This window comes from Mobula hypostoma, chromosome 7 (assembly GCF_963921235.1).
Source record: "Mobula hypostoma chromosome 7, sMobHyp1.1, whole genome shotgun sequence".
Taxonomy (NCBI): Eukaryota; Metazoa; Chordata; class Chondrichthyes; order Myliobatiformes; family Myliobatidae; genus Mobula; species Mobula hypostoma.
In genome coordinates, this window is record NC_086103.1 from 118632834 (window position 1) to 118654035 (window position 21202).

General features: G+C 38.1%; 1 protein-coding gene across 6 annotated transcripts in view; it reads right to left on the reverse strand.

Moving 5' to 3' along the window:
• LOC134349486 (protocadherin Fat 3-like) overlaps positions 1–21202 on the reverse strand; it is a 763599-nt gene that overhangs the window by 516710 nt on the left and 225687 nt on the right. For 5 of the 6 annotated variants that reach the window (XM_063053870.1, XM_063053874.1, XM_063053871.1 and 2 more), the window contains one exon: positions 10956–14270. In XM_063053870.1, coding sequence (XP_062909940.1) covers positions 10956–14253 — 3298 coding nt within the window. In that variant the 5' untranslated portion in view covers positions 14254–14270. Of the gene's footprint in view, positions 1–10955; positions 14271–15426; positions 15563–21202 lie in introns of those variants that run through there. The other variant, XM_063053868.1, reaches the window with a different exon arrangement.

Here is a 21202-nt window from a genome sequence, read left to right on the forward strand (position 1 = left end):
GGGGCAGATAGCCTCTTTAACTCATATGTTTTGGTCTTGCCCTACTTTGGAAACTTTTTGGAGAGATATTTTCAATATTATTTCTAAGGTATTAAATATAGATATCTCTCCTCACCCTATTACTGCTATCTTTGGACTACCTAAAATTTCTAGTAATCTTTCCCCTTCAGCCCGTAGAATGATTGCATTTCTTACTTTAATGGCGAAAAGATGTATTTTACAACATTGGAAAGAGCTTAATGCTCCAACTACCTTTTTTTGGTTTTCTCAGACGATTTTATGTTTGAATCTGGAGAAAATTAGAAGTAATCTTTATGATTCTTCATTTAAATTTGAACAGATTTGGGGACCTTTTATTCGATATTTTCATTTAATGTAATATTTACCCTTCTTGTTTTTTTTTTCACTGTTTTAATGGAGGTCGGGATTGAGGACGTGATTTTAAGTTTAACTCTGTTTGGTTTCAAGTTAGCCCATTGCTTTGCTTTGCTTTTAGTTAGTTGCACGGTGGGTTTTTTTTTTGGGGGTTTTTTTTCTTTTTTTTTCCATTGATATATATAAAATCTAGTATACTATTATGTTATCTTGCTTTCTTATGCTTAAATTACATTGTTTGTAGTATTTTCTTTTTGGTATTGTTATCTTTTGGAATTTTATTATACTTTAACATTGTATTAATGTTTATATGGCTTACCTTTTTTGTATACTTACTCAATAAAAAGATTTAAAAAGAAAGAAAAAGAAAAATCATTCATATATTTAGAATCTCGAGGAGACTCTGATTGATATAAAGAAGAATAAAAATCACAAAAGGTTTGATTAATCCCCACATGATCCAATATCAATCGATCATTTTGGTTATAAATCTGATTGATTTGAGATTTAACATAATTAGATTTCAATTGATTAGCCAGCAGCTTGCCAATTTTATCACTGTGAACATAAAAATCACTTCTTGTTTTCTTTAATTGGTTTACAATCGAGGACGAGAGTAGTAAACTGTGTTCCATTTGAAGTTCAGTTCTTTGTTTGTATAGCTCCTCAGAAGGAGCCATAACATATTTCTTATCAGTTTCTTTAATCTTGTCCACAATTGCCATCTCCTCCTGCTTCTGTTTCTTCCTCAAAGCAACGGAATACGAAATAATCTGACCCCAAATATAGGCTTTAAAAGTGTCCCAAAGAGTGTTAACCGAAATATCTTCTGTATGGTTAATTATAAAAAAAAGCTCAATCTGTTCATTCATAAAATTAACAAAGTCCGAGTCCTGAAGCAACAGCGAATTAAAACGCCATTGTCTATTGTTTGGTATATTGGCCATAATTTTAATAGAAAGCTTAAGTGGAGCATGATCCGAAATGGTTATAGAATCATAATCACATTTAATCACTGAAGGAATGAGACGAGAATCAATAAAAAAATAATCAATTCTTGAATAGGAATGATGAACATGTGAAAAAAAGGAAAAATCTTTTTCCTGAGGATGCAGAAAACGCCAAATATCCGTCGACCCAGAATCAGAAAGGAAAAAATTAATCAAATTTGCAGATTTATTAGGTAAAGTCCGTAAAGGAGCCGAACGGTCCAAAGCTGGAGATAAACAGGTATTAAGATCTCCGCCCCAAATCAATGAAAACTCGTTCAAATTCGGAAACTGATCAAACAATGATTTATAAAATTCCGGACAATCCATATTAGGAGCATAAACATTAACCAAAACTACTTTTTTATTAAATAGTAAACCACTAACCAATAAAAATCTACCATTCGGATCAGAGATAATATCCTGTTGTATAAAAGTAACTGAGGAATCTATAAAAATAGAGACGCCTCGAATCTTAGCATTGGAGTTCGAATGAAATTGTTGTCCCTTCCAGAATTTGAAAAAACGTAGTCTGTCCCCCCTCCGTACATGGGTCTCTTGTAAAAATAAAATTTGTGCTTTAAGTCTCCGGAACACTTTAAAAACTTTTTTTCTTTTAATAGGATGATTAAGACCATTAGTATTCCAGGAGACAAAATTAATAATAGACTCCATAAATCCTAAAGTCAACCCACAACAAGGAGGATTGACAATAGGCGCGACCCACAAACCCGGAGAGGAAACAGAACATACAAAAGATACCGGGGAAAAGGACGCAACCAGTACTTCAATAATGTATATAGCCCAAAGAAAAACAAACTAAAACGTGAAGCCCCTCCCGCCACCCCCCAGCCCAAGACCCCAAGGCAAAATCTAAAGCAGACCCGCCAGAAAGAAGCAAGCGCTAAAACTACCCCCATGACTTCCGGTATACGCTCCCTAAAAAAAAGGTATAAATATGAAAAGGATCAGCTAATTGTAAAACAGTAAAAAAATAAGTAAAAAAAAGTTAGCTCAATTAGAATACACACAGAACAGAACAAAAGCCGGAAAATATATATTAAAAAAAACCACAATAAACCTCAAACTCATGAATAGACACAGCAACAAAAAAAATAGGATTATTAACATAAAGTGATTATAAAAAGCAAAACAGAATAAAATTTAAACAAAAACTACAAAATTTAAGGCCGCACAGGAAATACGTAAGATGACAAAAGGGAAGTAACCACCCAGAATCCCCTGGGAAAAGAAAGAAATGACGCAGTTAAAAAGAAAGTTTAGTAGCCATATTAAGAAATCGAAAGTAAACTTTTCTGCCCAAATAGGGCACAGAAAAGTTAAAACCAACCAATTCACAGCCTCCGATCGACGGAGAAAATTAAAAAGAAAGCAATTAAGATGTTGGAGATGAAAGTTGATCCAGATAACTCTGGGCATCCGATGGAGAATCAAAAAAACGAAGGGCTCCATCTGACATGCGAATCCTTAGACGTGCAGGGTACAGCAGCGCTGGTCTTAAATCCCTCTTATAGAATTCCGACATCACGGATCTGTAACGGACCCGTTGGTCCCAGATTGGTTTACTGAAATCTTCCACGAATCGGAACTTAAGATCCGAAAAATCAATGAAACCTTTAGATCGAGCGAATCGAAACAGTCTCTCCTTGTCTTGAAAGTAATGAAAACGTAAGATAACATGCCTAGGTCTATCTGACCTAGACGAGTATGATGGGATTCTGTGAACACGATCCAGTAGCGGTGGTTGGTCAGGAAATACAGTAGGGAATGCATCTTTTAAAAGTTGGGAGAAATATTTCATGGGGTTGTTACCTTCAACGGCTTCCCTCACGCCAATCATTCGTAAATTCTGCCGTCGCATTCTAGATTCCAAGTCAGAGTTTTTAAAAGTCAAAAAGTCAAGTTTCTTCTTCATTACATTAATTGTTTCTTCGATTTTCCCCATCTTAAGCTCACTTTGTTGCGCGAATTTTTGAAGATCAGATATAGCCGACTGATGTTCCGCAATACATGTTTGCATCTTATCAATTAAATCGGCAATTTTCTGGAAATTAGTTGAGATTTCCGTATGAATCAGGTCTTTAACAAAGCCTGCAATTTCCGTACGAATCATCTCCCTAACAGAGGTTGAAATTTCCCTCTGAATTAACTCCGATATCGCTTTCAAAGTCACCGGTGATTCAGTCGGAGGGAGATCCGTAGCTTTCGGTTTAACCGGAGGTTTACCATCCTTGCCGTCTTTCTCGTTCTTAGACATAGCAGATCTAAGTTCCATCCAGTTGTCGGAGAATTCAGTTTAATTCAAAGTATTGTAAGAGTTGATGCCTTAATGGTTAATTAAAGTATAGCTGACCATAGAGAAAAAAAACTCAGAGGTAATGGAGCGAGTCAAGAACGCGACTTCACTCCATGAGCACTACCGGAAGTCCTCCAAAGAATTAAATTGTCCTGAGATGCTGAGTGAGATGCCAAATGCCTGGAGGATAGCTAATGTTCCATTGTTCAAATAAGGCTCTAAAAATAAACAGGTAAATTATAAACCGGCAAGCCTGACATCAGTGATGGCTAACTGGGTGTTAATGACACCACTGTTGCAGGGCAAATCAAAGGTGGTGATGAATGTTCATTTAGGAGGAAAATCTGGCTGAGTGGTATCATAACAACAACCTCTCCCTCAATGTCAGCAAGATCAAGGAGCTGATTACTGACTTCAGGAGAAGGAAACCAGACGCCCGTGAGCCAGTCCTCATCAGGGGATCGGAGGTGGAGAGGGTCAGCAACTTTAAATTCCTCGCTGTTATTATTTTGGATGACCTATACTGGGTCCAGCATGCAAGTGCAATTATGAAAAAAGCACAGCAGCACCTCTACTTCCTTAGCATCAGAAATTCAGCAAGATATCTAAGACTTTGACAAACTTCTATAGATCTATAATGCAGAGTATATTGTCTGGCTGCATAATAACATGAAATGGAAACAGTTACTGCCCTTGAATGGAAAATCTAACAAAAAACACTGGAAATAGTCCAGTCCATCACGGGTAAAGCCCTACCCACCACTGAGCTCATACATATTAAAAGCTGTCACAGGAAAGCAGCATCCATCATCAGGGACCCCACCACCCAGGTCATGCTCTCTTCTTTCTGCTGCCATCAGGAAGAAACTACAGGAGCCTCACACCACCATGTTCAGGAACAGTTATTATACCTCAATCATCAGGCTCTTGAACCAAAGCAAATAACCTCACTCAACAATTTACCCCACAAACCAATGGACTCATTTCAAGGACTCTTGATACTTATTGCTTATTTATTTATTTATTATTATTTTTCTTTTTTGTACTTACACCGGTTTGTCTTTTGCACACCGGTTGGACACCCAAGTTCATGTGGTCTTCCTTCGATTCTATTATGGTTATTGTTCTATAGATTTATTGATGCCCACAAGAAAATTAATCTCAGCATTGTATATGTTGACATAACTGTACTTTGATAATAAATATACTTTGAAACTTGAGTTATCTGAAGACATTCTAAGTTACCTTAGAAAAACCTTATCATTAAGAGTATTCTAATAGACAAGGCCTGATTAGGGACAGCAACATGACCTTATTCATGGTAGGTCATGTCTAACTAATCCTATAGAGTTTCTCAAAGAGGTTATCAGAAAAGTTGAAGGAAAGGCAGTGGACATCGTCTGCATAGACTTTAGCAAAGCCATTGACAAAGTTCCGCACAGGAGGCTGGTTCATAAGTTTCAGTCACTTAGCATTCGGGACGAGGTGGTAAATTAGATTCAACATAGGCTTTGCAGGAGAAGCCAGGGAGTGATAGTAGATGATTGCCTCTCTGACTGGAGGCTTGTGACTAGCGGTGAGCCGTCGGGATCTGTTAGAGTGAGTTCCTGGGTAGATGATTCGTTTACACTTAAATGACTTTGGCCACCAGTCTTCTGTTTGACAAAGTACTGTGGATTGAGTTCATAACACTGCATTTCCTAAAAGCTGTGAATACCAGATGCTACTGACGCCGTAGTTTGACCAGATGTTGTAGTTTCAAAGACAGTATTATCTATACTTTATAAATATGAATTGTCCTCTATGTTAGCATGTAAAATACCAAATAAATGTATTGTGGATTTAACCTGCATTCCTAAAGGCTGTGAGTACCAACCCAGAGATGTGGGCATCAGGAGGAAAGGATGAAGTCAGATGGTGTGATGTTTTCTATGTAGCTTCAAAAGAAAGCATTGACTATGCATTGTCTATATTTTGTGCATAGGGATTGCCTTTTGTGTTTAGCAAATAAATATCGAGCCCACATTGGGCTAACAGACCTTTCCACTGAAAGCGTCTCCATCCGTATGATGCCTGCTATACGTTGTTTTGTCCAATAAAGAAGCTGCTTTGTATCTACCAGTTAATCTGTCTCTCCAGTGATTTCATCCACGCCACAACAGGAACAGTGCTTGGTCTATTGTTGTTCGTCATCTATATCAACGATCTGCATGATAATATCATAACGTAGAAACGTGGATCAGAAAATTGTGAATGACACCAAGAATAGGGGTGTAGTGGACAGTGAGGAAAACTATCAGAGCTTGCAGTAGGATTTGGACAAATGGGCAGAAAACTGACAGATGGAATCTAATGAAGACAAGTGTGAGGTTTTGCACTTTGGTAGGACCAACCAGGGTAGGTCTTTAATAGTGAACAGTAGGACACTGAGAATTGCAGTAGAACAGAGGGATCTGGGAATTTAGATCCATAATTCCTTGTAAGTGGCATCACAGGTAGATAGGGCCATAAAGACAGCTTTTGGCACATTGGCCTTCATAAATCAAAGTACTGAGTACAGACAGGCACTGGGATGTTATATATAAATTGTATAAGATGTTGGAGAGGTCTAATTTGGAGTATTGTGTGCAGTTTTAGTCATCTATCTACAGGAAATATGTAAATAATATTGAAAGAGTGCAGAGAAAATTTACAAGGCAGTTGCTGGGACTCGAGGACCTGAGTTAGGAAAAGGTTGAATGGGCTAAGACTTTATTCGTTATAGAGTAGAAGACTGAGGGGAGATTTGATAAAGGCATACAAAATTATAAGTGGTGGATGCAGGCTCGATTTCAACATGTAAGAGAAATTTGGATAGGTACATGAATGGGAGTGGTATGGAAGTCTATAATCCGGATACAGGTTAATAAGACTAGGTAGATTAGTGGTTTGGCACAGACCACAGCCTTTCTTTGTGCTGTAGTGTTCACCGACTCTATGATACGTTAGTGTAATTTTATTAATCAACTGAAAACAATCAATTTTTTTGTCTCGTTCCTTAATTAGTCAACACAAGTCAGAACCAAATGCAAATTGTAAACTAAGGTGTAATAAAAATATATTATTTTAAACATCTTCCTCTTTTAAACACCATACAATACCAGAATATGAAAAAGGCAAAAATAAGAATCTCCACGATGAAGTACAAAAGGAAGCCATTCAGATCTCTGTGCCTGTGCCCATGGTTAAGGCGTTCTCAATTTATGCCACTCTACTTTGCCTTCTCCATAACTCAAAAAATATTTCCCTGCATGTATTTTTCCAATCTCCTTTGGAAGCTACTGTTGAATCAGCCTTCAGACAGCGTATAACATAGTCACAATTCACAGTAAACATGTTCTTGATCTCATGTCACCTTTGGACTTTTAGCAAGTTCCTTGAAACAGTGCCCTCTAGTTGCCAACCCAACTGCCATTAGCCTTGTACTGTCTATAAAAAGGAAACATCAAGATTATGAACACCTTAATTAAGTTGCCCCTTTAACATATATTCTATATAGAGAACTCCACTTGACTGAAGTCCCTTAGTTCTGGTACCATTCTAATAAATCTTTCCTGCACCTTTTCTAGGATCCTGAGGTTCTTCATTAATAATGCCAAACTGGTCACACTGGAAACTGGAGACCAATTAAATACAATACATCTTGATTAATTAAAAACAATCAAGCCAGGAAATATATTAATTTAATATAATTTCTGTTTTAATTCCATTTTCAATTTCTCTGCTTCATCTTTGATTGATGCAAATTAATTTAATGCAATTTCTTGCAGAGAAGCTTCCAGACTGTGCAATTTACAAACATTTTAGATGAATATATTATCTAATGCACAGAGCCATTTATATCTATTCAGCTCACTAGGAATTTGGTTAAGGTTAAAATGATCATTGTAGGTGCTGCATTTGCTTTTAAATGATTAAAATGAACTGCTATAACACTACTGGTAAAGATGAATTGGAGTATAGCTGAGAGAGTACTGCTAGGGTATTAATTTACTTCACAGAAAGTTAATGCCTTTGAGCTAAGTTTCTTATGTGTCTGCTATTAATCCATCCAGTGACAAACTCACAAATCCAGATTTTGTTACCTCAACTTCAATTTGTCTTGAGGACAAGGGAACTCAAATTAGCAGTATGATAACTATGAGCCAAATCGCAGAAAATGATTAAATGGTGTCAATACTGAAACAGCATCTGACAAAAGGTGGAATTATAATATAACATACAGCATATTCAAAAGACAATTTATTGTTTTACTGGGAAATGTTCAACTATCAAACTTGCAACATCAAGGATTATTTACCTCATACGCAGCAAAGTGAGGATTACATTGAAAATTTCATAGATTAATTGGCTATGAGATCACTTGGTATGTTTTGAAGGTGCAAAAGGCTTTTTTAAAGTTGTAGGTATTTTGTTTCAATAAAGTCTATTGGAAATACTGGAAATAAACACAATGAAACACCTCACATGTCATTCAAAACCGTCCTGCCCCATTATTAATATATTCTTAACTTTCGCCCCTACTGAGGTCTCATCACTAGGGCAGCAAGCTGTTTACTGTACTGTTCATCTGTGCTGCAGACTACATACATTTTGTATGTTATTAACTAATTTTTATATGCTTTATAAATAAGGTAAGTTACAAGGTATATAAATTATCTTATTTATGGCAATATTTTGCTTTATGTACTATGTGTGATTTAAGTTCTGTGGGTGGACCATGCCCAGGTGGAACTTTGTTTCATTTCATTGTATATATGTACAGTCAGATGACAATAAACTTAAATTATAACTAAATGGAAACAGGGATTGTGGATTGCACAGTAGGCTTCTTCTGAATTTTTTTTGGATATTATTTCTTGGACCCAAGGATATGCAAAGATATGCAGTGAGTTCAGTGCATGTCTGTATCTCGCCAAGTTGAAAGGTGGCATTAATAGTGAGACTCTCAAGAGTTTGATTATGATCAGTTTTAAGGATGCAATACACACTGAACTCTGCAAATATTTAAAAAGGCTCAATAATAGTTACAATAACCATAAAATAAAATGGACCTGGCTTAATGTAAAATGTGTTAAAAATTTCAGATCCCTTCAAAGACATACCCTGCAGTTTATGACGAAAATTTAAAGATTCAAAACTCAGCATGATTCATAGAACTTTGAAAGAAAATAACAGAATTTTGACTTTGACATTCTTTCTTCTTAATCCCCCAGGATATTCTTTGTAGAAATGCTGTGCACAAGCCAGCCACTGGGTCATCAGACAACTGACTGAACAACTGCGCACAACAGTAAATGAAAAGCTGTCAAACTACAGGTCACAGTAACACTGCTTTTCATCTCAGGCCAACGAAGTGACTGTTCAGTATTTAAGTACTTAAAAACAGGAAGCAACCCAAGTCGACTTCTTTGGCTTTCTTCCAAATCAGCTTTCCATCATGAGCATTTTTAACATTTATAAAATAATCCAAAACACTTAAGAAAAATGCTAATATAAAGTACATTTTTGTATGGTTGACAAAGCTTGTATTAATTATAAAATACGTCGTCAAGGCAATGTTTGACAGCGGAACTCGGCTCTATGATGGAGGAACACTTCTTTGTCAGTGGGGGAAAAAATGAAAGAAACAACAGTTCTAGCCAACACCATCAAAAGAAGCAATTAAAGGCTGGTGCTTTGAGTCTCAGCTATTTGCTGATAAAAGATAAAGCTGCACAACTGTTTATTATCAGTTTTAAATGAACTTGAATGAGAGTTGAGCCACAGTGAACTATTAATTCAGCAATATGATATATATTAGAATAAGTCTTAAAAATGTGTACACCTCACATCAGATAAGCCTTGAATGAGTATTGCATGTTTTGTTTAACCTTCTATATCACATCACACACTTGCAGATTTTGAGAGCACCTGAGAATAGGTTCTGTTCTACTGACTGTACATATCAAATGCTATGCAGCACTACACCATGCCAGCTAGCCACAAATTCTTAATATTAACTTTACACTGTACCATCTGTAACAAAGCAATAACACATGTAGTAAACGTGCATCAACAAATTATGACCATCCATTACTGTCAAAATATTTTCAAGAATTAACAAAATCTAATAAAACCAATAAGAATTGCAAAAATATCATATGCTCTGCTTTTTCAATGAACATCTGCATTACTTAACCTAATTTTCCTTCCAAATAGTCTTTATATAAAAATATGAAATATTGTAAATCTGATAGATATTTTAATGTACAACTACTCCGATATAATTTGCAGTTAATGATAAGAGATAAGAAACTAGTTTAACAAATATCTGAACACAGTGGATTCTAGTTAATTGGGCCACTGGCTAAACGGGGCAGCCACTTATTTGAGACAACTCTTAAAGAACAAAAACTAATCGAGAAAATTGTTGGAAATCCCTTAATTTATTTGGGACACCATGCCGCTTAATTGGGACAGGAGACTGTTGCCAAACAGTTTTTAACTAGGGTAAGACGCATGCACTTGTGTGGCCGTTAGACACTACACTATGCTTATAGTATTAGTTACATGTGTCTGTGTTCAAATAGCAGTAATTTTTGTTACTGATAGTTGGTGAGAAATAATTGACAAGATAATTCAGAACTCACTTGCTCACTGTAGTTTCAAGCATTCAGGCTTAGAGATGCCAAAAAAGGATGGGGGTGAAAATGAAACGATTTCACTACTTCAACAAGTTAGAAACTACAAAGAATTTGAAGTTATCAACAATCAACGTGAATGTTACAATGCAATAAAACTTCAGAAGACGCAATTGGCAGCAATGTTTTTTGAAGGCAGACCATTATCCACACTAGCTGCCTGTGCTGATTTTGTTCATTTACAGTCAATCAAAAGAACACAGTATCATCTATCGATAACTATTACAAACTAACACACAGTTTTATAGTACTACGATAGCACTGATAGTGTTCTGATTTGTTCTACATTTCATTTAAATACTTAATTTGTTACTCTGTTAAACCAAATTTTTTGTATACCTTTTTTAACTATTTCCATGAAACTTTGGCTAATTGGGGTTGCCGCTTAATTGGGCCAAAAGTGTACACGTTCCAACATGTCCAATTTAATCGGAATCCACTGTATTTACACTAATTAGAAATTCAATTTAACCAGGAAATAAATCTACCAGACCCTTACACATCACACATAAGACAAATTAGCGAGGATCTTTGACATCTGCTGAGTCCTACCTGTATCTTCATTGACAGTGAAACGTCCAAGACCACTGCCATCCCGGATTGAGTATTGTACCTCTCCGTCCCTTCCTTCATCATTATCTTTGGCCATCACCTGCACAACTTTTGTTCCAATTGGTGCATTTTCCTTCACAGATGCCTTCTTGGCAAACTCTGAAAATCGTGGCGCATAAAGATTTTCATTCACATCAACTACCTCAATCTCTACAAATGACGTTGAAGATAAGGATGTCGGCCGGCCTTTATCTTTAACACGAATTGTAAGGTTGTAGAATTGCTGTTTCTCAAAATCAAGCTCTTTTGCCAGACGCACTGCTCCACTGGCTCTGTCAATTTCAAACTTCCCATTGTAATCATTTCCCAAAGAATAACGCAGCTGGCCACCTAAGCCAAGATCAGGATCATGAGCTTCCAACCACATTACCACAGCACTGACAGGCATATCTTCAAGGACCTTAACAAAGTAACTTGAAGGAACAAAACGAGGAGCATTGTCATTGATATCACCAAAAGTAATCTCCAGTGCCACCACAGAGTAAAGTTGATGACCACTTTCAGCCTGATCACGGGCTTCTATTTTCAATGTACAATTTGGAATTAATTCCCGGTCAAGCAACCCAGTCACATAAACAATACCAGTTGAGGCATTAATACCAAACTGGTGAGTGCTTGTTAACAGTGTGTAGATTATTTCACTATTACGACCCAGGTCTTTATCTGTGGCCTCAATCTGAACTACTTCTGTACCAATTAGTGTATCTTCTGGAATGGTAATGGAATAATACTCTTGTAAAAATTGAGGCTTGTTGTCATTAGCATCCTGGACATGGACAGTCATGAGTCTCCAAGCACACTTTGGAGGAGAACCCAAGTCATAGATAGTGATGTTCAGAATGTATTTATTACTTAATTCCCGATCTAAAGGCATCAGAACTGTCAGCCATCCAGTTTCCATTTCAATATTAAAACAACTATCAACATTGCCATCAGAAATGGTGTATACAACTTTTCCATTGAAGCTACTGTCTGCATCTGAAGCTATGATCTTAACAATCGTACTGCCAACAGGAAGATCTTCCTTAACATTTATTTCTGAAGGAAAGGATTTATCGAACTGTGGGGACTGCCTATTAATTGAATAAAGGTCGAGGAATACGTCTTCCATGGTTGACTTGTTTATTTTAGCCCTTTTGAGTAATTTCTCAGTTAATTTCTGAGCTGCTCCTGTTTCCCTGCAGATGTAGTCCTTTGTAGCAAATTTACCATGCACCAAGGAAATGTTGAGGAACATTGGATCAGCAAAGTTCTCTCCATCCGAAGCCGTTATCTGAAGTGAAAAAAACCCTTCTTTTAGATTTGCATTATCCAATGGTTTTGTTAAGAAGAGCACGCCAGAATCAGGATTTAAGTCAAAGAATCCAAGTTCATTCCCAGAAATGATTATGTATTTTACCAATTCCAGCTCATCAACGTCAATTGCTGAAACTGCAGTTATTTGTTCACCAACAGGGAACTCATGGGAAATCACTCCTCGGCAGTCCACTTTCTCAAAGAGGGGTTTATTGTCATTAATGTTTTGCACAAATACAGTCACATTTACCTCACTCTCACGTCGATAAGGTGATCCCCAATCTGAGGCACGAACCACAAACTTGTAACTATGAGCTGAAGACTCAAAATCTAATTGTTTGATTGTGCTAATGATACCAGTGAACTGGTTTATTGTGAAAGGTAATGGATTCAGATTGCCAATGCTGTACGTTACGTATCCATTTTCTCCTTGATCATTATCCATGGCAGAAACAACAAGCACACTGCTGCCAATGGGCGCGCTCTCATTGACAAATGCCTCATATGATTGCTGCTGAAATTGCGGGGTGTGATCATTGGCATCCTCGATCTTTACAATAACACGCACTTTGCTCTCATTGGCATTGCTCTCCACTTCTAACACAAAATGTTCTCTTTCGAGGGTGCTTATGTGCTGTGCTGTGGTTATGAGACCAGTCCGAGGATTAACGTGGAAATGATGAGCGTCTTCAGTTACACTAAGTTTATATTCAACATTTGGTGGCTCTGGCTTCAGCTTAACAACAACCACCACAGCTCCAGGAGGGGCAAATTCATTCAGCTCCACTTCATAGAGATCTTCTTCAAATGTCACTTGGTGTTCATCTTCCACCAGATTTCTAATATGCACTATTTTCACTGCAGAGAATTTCTGAGGGAGTCCTTTATCTTTTGCTTGTAGGGTGAGATTATAACCATATGGAAAATCTCCCCAGGGTATTCGTTTTGCTTCCTTTATTCGATACTGTGTCCCTGTTGATCCAGTTCTAACGAGTTGGAAGTGTTCTAAAGGATCACCTGCTACGATGGATATTGATTCAATTTCCCCATTGATTCCATCATCTAGGTCATCAGCAGTAACAACTGCATAGGTAGGATCATTATCCATCAAGGAAGGAATGTGAGTCACCACACTTAGAGATGGTGCATGTTCATTGATTCTATCAATGCGAATGACTAGTTTTGCGGTACTGCTTACTCCATTGTTCCCATAAAGCTTCATTCCACGATCCACTGCTAAAACTTCCAAGTCATATTGGTTGGTCTCGTCGTAATTCAATCTGCCACTCAGAGAAACCACTCCGCTGGTTGGGTGAACAGCAAAGGTGTCAACTCTGTCTTTAAAATAATAATAAAATTCTCCATTTGATCCAATATCTGCATCTGTTGCCGTCACTTGTGCAATACTGGTTCTCAGAGGTGTATTTTCTGGAATAGTTACAGAATATGTTGTTGGAGAAAATAAAGGACGCAAATCATTCATATCCAAGACTTGAACATTCACTTTTGTCCATGCTTCCAAGGCTTCCCCTCTGATAGTGCCTTTCACGATGAGCAAATAGTGATTTTGAACTTCCCTGTTTAATATGGCAGAGTTGCCCCCCTTAGTCCTTATCCTGAGGAAACAGAAATCGCCAAGTAAAAATTCTTCAGCTTTGAAAAAGCTGTCTTCATCTCCAGAAATAATCCTGTATTTAACGTCCCATGATGGATCAGACACACTTATTCCCATTTTAACTTGACTGTTGGCATAGGTTCTTGCAGCAGAGTTCTCGTAAATTGTAGCATTGTACAGGGAATGTGTAAACTGGAACGTTGCAGACAACGCTGGTTCTTGAAACTGGCGACTCTGACAACTGGGGTCAAACAGCTGGAACAGCAGAAGGACGAGACAGAGGAAGGAGAGTGGCAAGTCTGCCCTGCAGTCCATCATTACATCCATCCCATCATTCTTGCATTCTAAGATATTGATGGAAAAAAAGGTTACAAACAAATTTTGGCCATATAGTTTATTCTACTCACTAGAACCTCATTCCTGTCTAGAATCTTACTGTTCTCAGCTCAAGACATCTGATGATCTGTTTAATGATCTGATAATCATTTAATTTTTTTTTGGCTTAGGAAAGGTGTTTTAACCATAGGATGAACATTCATTCATGCAAATCACTGCTTAAAATTGATCAGTTCATTTTCATGAATTATGCAATGACTCTCATGCATTGTTTAGTAGCTACTGTTTTTTCCCTACAAACTATTTGAAAGACAATATGCTGGCATCATTCTCACTCCTTTATTTAGTATTTTTATGATTAATTTGCTTTTTATCAGTGTAGTACAATAACTGATGCTATTAAGGGGACACACCAATGTTAGTTACGGGTTCTCCATTCGTTTTATCTTGGAAACAGACAGCAGTACAGGCATTTTTTTTTAACGTTTACGTTACAGATTTTAGATTTTTTTGCAAAGTATAACAATCTACTCTGACCTAATAAGCATTATTGAGGTGCTCCTGCTAAAGTTTGTTACCAAACTAAGGAACATGGATAGAACAAATAAAATTAAATGCAATTACTTGGTAATTTTTCATTCATTAGTTTTACATAGAATCTTTGCAACAATTTTTTTTCAAAAGCTGTATTTAAAAGGTCAAAATTACAAAGGTAAGCTTAGCTAATCATAATATAGTGAAGCTCCTTCAGCCCATTAGAGCTCACCAGCTTGCAATATCTCAAGTTACCTTACTTGATCAACACCCTACAGCATATTTTGCAAATGTCTTGAAATTACTTTGGAATTTTGTTTTCAAAATTAAAAAATACTTGTAACAACAAATAATTCATTTAAAGTGTGAAGCTGATGTAGCTATATTAATACTACTCACTTCCATTCTGCAGAAACATACATTTAATTAGTAAACAATTTATACACTATAACAAACACTACGTGAAAGGGAAAAAGGAGCAGTTTTGAATTACATTAGGACTTTGACCTCCAGTCTGCACACATTAAATACACATGTATTACTCTCCAAAGAGAACTTACTCTGCTATTTCGCTTCTGGCAAAAAAAAGACCAAAACCATATATCTTAAACTTAAACTTTTTCTTCTTACCTATCCAAAATTTCCAGGAACAAGTTTATCCAAAACATGTTAGCATAAATTTAGTACAATCATTATGTCCAGGAACTGCTAACCTTATCCAACCATATGCTTAAATCATTTACTAGTTTTCCCTGCTACAGTCACCAACTGGCACAACTCCCACTGCAGTTCTAGATTCTGGGAGATTGCCAGAATAGGTCCCTATTGCAGTTGTAAAGAGTTGATGCGGTACTGTAGTAATAGCAAGTGTCAGCATTATTGTAACACTGATGGACTGAGTTCAATGAAACATTTCAACTCTCACTCCTGGCTATAATTCACACATTCTGACACAGTGCCATGTCATCATGTATTTTCAAAACTGTTGCAAAAATACCTGATTTATAAAATCATAGAATGCTACAACACAGAAGGATGTAATTTTAAATATCATGCTTGGGTTATTTCTTCAATAAAGTTATCAAATTAATCCAATTGCACTGCACTTTAAAAAACATATACATATAGGTAAATCAGTTTTGTTATTGTCAGATGTACCGAAGTACAGTGAAAAACTTGTCTTACATACCCTTTATACAAATCAATTCATTACAATAGAGATAGTACAAGATAAAACAATAACAGAGCAGAGTGAAGTGCTACAGCTACAGAGAAAGTGCAGTACAGGTACACAATAAGGTACAAGTTCATAATGAGGGAGATTGCGAGGTCAAGAGATCACCTTATCGTACTAGGGATCTGTTTACTAGTATTATAACAGTGGGGTAGAAGCTGCCCTCGAGCCGGTTTGGTATGTGCTCTCAGGCTTTTGTACCTTCTGCTTGTTGAGATGGGAGAGAAGAGAGGAAGTCTCGTGTGGGTGGGGTCTTTGAATGTGCTGGCTGCTTTACCAAGGTAGCGGGATGTGTGGACAGAGTCGATTGAGGGGAGGCTGCGTTTTGAGATGTGCTGGGCTGAGACCGTAACTTTCTGCAGTTTCTTGCAGTCAGGGCAGAGCGGTTGCCATGCCAAGGCATAATGTGTGGGGGTCTGACAAACCCAACATTTACTTCCCTTGAGAAGGAGGTAGTGAGTCACCTTCTTGATCTGCTGCTGTCCTGAGAAATTGTACACTCAGAAGTTCCGTTGGTGAAGAAGATCCAGAATTTAGACCCAACAACAATGAAGGAATGGCATAAACTTACAAGTTAGGATGATGTGAAATTCAGAGAGGAACCTGCAGGATATTGTCTTCCCTTGCACGCAAAGCCCTTGTCTTTCTTGGTGATAGGGTCAGAATTTGGGAAAGTGCAGTAAGGAGTCACTTAGGCTTTATGTATGATAAATAATGCAGCCACCATTTTTCCCCAGCGATGACTAAAGACTTACCCTTCTATTACTCTGTGTGCGAATGAAAATTACCTGCAAGTCTGTGTCCACCATTCTTTCGGATAAAGTCTTTGTGTATAATGATTCTGCCTTTGACTCTTCAGCCAATTAACCACTCTCTCTCCTTCAGCTATTCACACTTTTTTCAGCGAAAATTGGTTCATTTTTAATTATTACATGGTACTCTTTCAAGATTTTGGCCACCTCTTTATTTAAGCCTTGTTTTATTTTTAAGTTTTTTTTAAATGGAGCCACATCAAAGTCTTGATCCATGAATGAATTGTTGGCCTTAGGCTTACTAGACATGATCTTTCTCTATTTCAGTGGGTCGGATGGGTATTGAAACAGCCAGTGTTTTCTGACACCCAAAGCAACACTTTAGAAGAATAAAGGAAGTTTGAAGTAGACCGCTATGGTGAAAGCTCAGTTAAACTGAGTTTCAGGCAAGTGCAGTATTATAGTCATGCAGCACAGAAAACGGCCATTTGGCCTACCTCCTCAATGCTGACCAAGGTGCCTACTTGAGCTAATCCGATTTGATGTGTTTGCCCCACATACCTCTTTTTTTTTTAATCCACATACCTTACAAATGTCTTTTAAACATTGTAATTGTACCCACATCAACAACTTCCTCTGGCAGCTCATTCATAATTCAACAAATCTTGTTCCTCAGGGTCCCATTCAATCTTTCCCATCAAATCTATGCCTTCTAGTTTTAAACTCCTCTACTCTGGGGGGAAAAAAAAATACATCTTACGCAATCCTCACCATTTTATAAACTCTTATAAGATCATCGCCCAGTCTCTTATGCTCCAAGGTAAAAGGCCCAGCCTCTCCAGTCTCTCTTTGTAACTCAAGTCCTCCAGTCCCAGTAGCACCTTTGTAAAACCTTACACCTCAATGCTCTCCCAAATCAAAAAAACACCACCACCTCCTCTCTAGCCCCACCTCTAAAATGCCTGTAGCACCTGTACCCCAAAACATTGAGTTGTCAATCCTGCCCATTCCTCCACCATGTTTTTGTAATAGCTTTATTATCTGAGCTCCACGAGCTCATGCCTATCCATGCCCTGAGTTCATTTGCCCTATCTAGGGTAAATGTAGTTTAGCTTATCAGACCTTCCTCACTCCCACTGGACTTGATTGTTTCAAACAACAAATGGGCTACTGCAGAAACTCATTGGTCAGGCAGCAGTGGTGGATTGAAGTGGATGACCAATGTCTCGGATCAAGAACCTTTATCTAGATAAGGCTCAACTCGCTTTAACTTCTATATCTGCCTCAGCTTTCGTATCCACCACATTACTTACTTGGGTTCCACCCCCATCAGACTAAACTAGACCCTTTTGAACAGCACTAGCAAATCTATCAGGATATTGGTCCCTGTCTAGTTCAAGTACAATCTATCCCTCTAGTATAGCTTGCCTCTGCCCCAGGCAAGATCCTAATGGTCCACAAACCTGAATCCCTCCACCCATTATCTCGTTAAAAATTGCATGAAACATTTATTTATATTATGCAGCATTCTTTATGAATGAAGTGAAATGAAGACTTTAGTCAGCAATTCCATTCATTTAGTTCTTTATTTCCTCTATTCATTTTAATTCTCTCTCAAGATTGGTCAGAATAACAATGCAATGCAAAAACAAATGTAATTAGCATGCAACTTCTTATCATGTCCATTATCCATATACATAAATGTTCAAATTCAAAGTGGGCATTTGCTTCAATTGGCCAAAAAAGAGAGTTATTGTAACTTTGCAGAACATTAGTTTCAAAGTTAACAGTAACGTCTTTCGTATTTTATTTTTGGGTGGAAATTAACTGAGAGATAATATTTTATGGGAAAATAAACCAATAATTAATGAGAACGCTGCAGATGATGGTTTCCCTAATCTTCCTGGATAAACTGTTTTCACATCTATACTTGTCTAAACTGGACTGATTTAATATAAGCTAAATCAACTTGCAATATAAGATAAAGGAACAGGAATAGACCAAACAATGTTTTAAACCTACTCCATCGTTTAATAGGATCACAGCTGATCCTCAATCTCAACTTCACTTTCTTGCCAAAATCTCAATATCCCTTGATTCACTCAAAATCCAAACAGCTTTAGATCTGTCTTGAATATATTTAACAACTGAGCATTCCTCAATGAAACGATGTTTTCTTCATCCAATTCCTAAATATTTGATGCCTTATTCAGAGAAGTGCTGTCACATTCTGTGTTCTCTAGTGTCAAGAAATAATTGTGCAGTCTCCAGTCTATTAAATCCTCTCAAAATCTTGTTTCAATAAGATTATCCTTCACTGAGCTAAAGCCAGGCACTGTAGCACCATCTTACTCAGTCACTCTTCAAATGTCAACTCCCACAACCCAGGAATCAAGCTACAAATCCTCTACTTCAGTGTTTCTAAGGTCCATAAGAAATTTCCTAGGAACAGAGAACAAAACTGCATGTTATATTTCAATTATCATCTCATGAAAGACCAGTATTAACTACTAAAAGGCATCTTTGTCCCTGTACTCCAAGCTCTTTGCAATAAAAGCCAACATACTGGTTGCTTTTGAAACTGTTTGCTGTACCTGCAGGGCATGTTGTGCAGCAGGGTGCTCGTATCACTCTGCACACTAACATTTACTTATTTCTTCATTACTTTCCCACCCTATGAACCAAGTTTAATCTTGTCTGTTCTTTCAACCCGCTTATATCCCTTTCAGCCTCTGTAGACTAGAAATCCTACAGCGCAATAATCTGAATGTGTGGTGCATAGGATTCAGGTTGGTTTTGATGAAGGCAGTTGTGGCACAATGTTCTATGCACAGTGCATTCTCAACTCATCACACTTGTTTGAGTATACAACATGTGAAGGCCCATAGTCACAAAGTCAACGGCATTCCCAAAATGGCAGAACAGCAGCTGCTGGGCCCGATATGCTCTCAACCAGCAGATTCTGGCCAAGGTATCATGTGCTTCCAATACCTGATGGGTCTGTATTGGCAAGGCAAGGCACCTGACCTGGGGATGATGGTGGTAAAAGGAGCAACATACCCTGAAGGACAAACTTGCAAACAGGCACATAGTCATAGTCATACTTTATTGATCCCGGGGGAAATTGGATTTTTGTTACAGTTGCTCCATAAATAATAAATAGTAATAAAACCATAAATAGTTAAATAGTAATATGTAAATTATGCCAGGAAATAAGTCCAGGACCAGCCTATTGGCTCAGGGTGTCTGACCCTCCAACGGAGGAGTTGTAAAGTTTGATGGCCACAGGCAGGAATGACTTTCTATGACGCTCTGTGCTGCATCTTGGTGGAATGAGTCTCTATACCGTCTAGGTAGTCTCCAGCCCCTTGGTATGAAAATAGAATTCTCCAACTTCCGGTAATTCCCTCCCGCTCCCTTCCCCTATCCCTATGTCACTCTGTCCCCTCCCCCAGCTGCCTACCACCTCCCTCTTGGTTCCGCCTCCTACTACCCATTGTGTTTTCCCCTATTCTTTCTTCACCTTTCCTGCCTATCACCTCCCTGCTTCCCTTCCCCCACCCATTTATCTTCCCTCTTACTGGTTTTTCCACCTAGAACCTACCAGACTTCTCCTTCCCATCCTCCCCCTACCTTCTTTATAGGGCCTCTGCCCCTTCCCTCTTCAGTCCTGATGAAGGGTTCCAGCCCGAAACGTCGACCAATCTTTTCCACGGATGCTACCCGACCTGCTGAGTTCCTCCAGTGTGTTGTGAGTGTTGCTTTGACCCCAGCATCTGCAGATTATTTTGTGGCTGAATGTACTCCTGTGCACAACCAGTACATTATGTAGTGGATGGGAGACATTGACCAAGATGGCATGCAACTTAGACAGCATCCTCTTTTCAGACACCACCGTCAGAGAGTCCAGTTCCATCCCCACAACATCACTGGCCTTACGAATGAGTTTGTTGATTCTGTTGGTGTCTGCTACCCTCAGCCTGCTGCCCCAGCACACAACAGCAAACATGATAGCACTGGCCACCACAGACTCGTACAACATCCTCAGCATCGTCTGGCGGATGTCAAAGGACCTCAGTCTCCTCAGAAAATAGCGACTGCTCTAACCCTTCTTGTAGACAGCCTCAGTGTTCTTTGACCAGTCCAGTTTATTGTCAATTCGTATCCCCAGGTATTTGTAATCCTCCACCATGTCCACACTGACCTCCTGGATGGAAACAGGGGTCACCAGTACCTTAGCTCTCCTCAGGTCCACCACCAGCTCCTCAGTCTTTTTCACATTAAGCTGCAGATAATTCTGCTCACACCATGTGACAAAGTTTCCTACCGTAGCCCTGTACTCAGCCTCATCTCCCTTGCTGATGCATCCAACTATGGCAGAGTCATCAGAAAACATCTGAAGATGACAAGACTCTGTGCA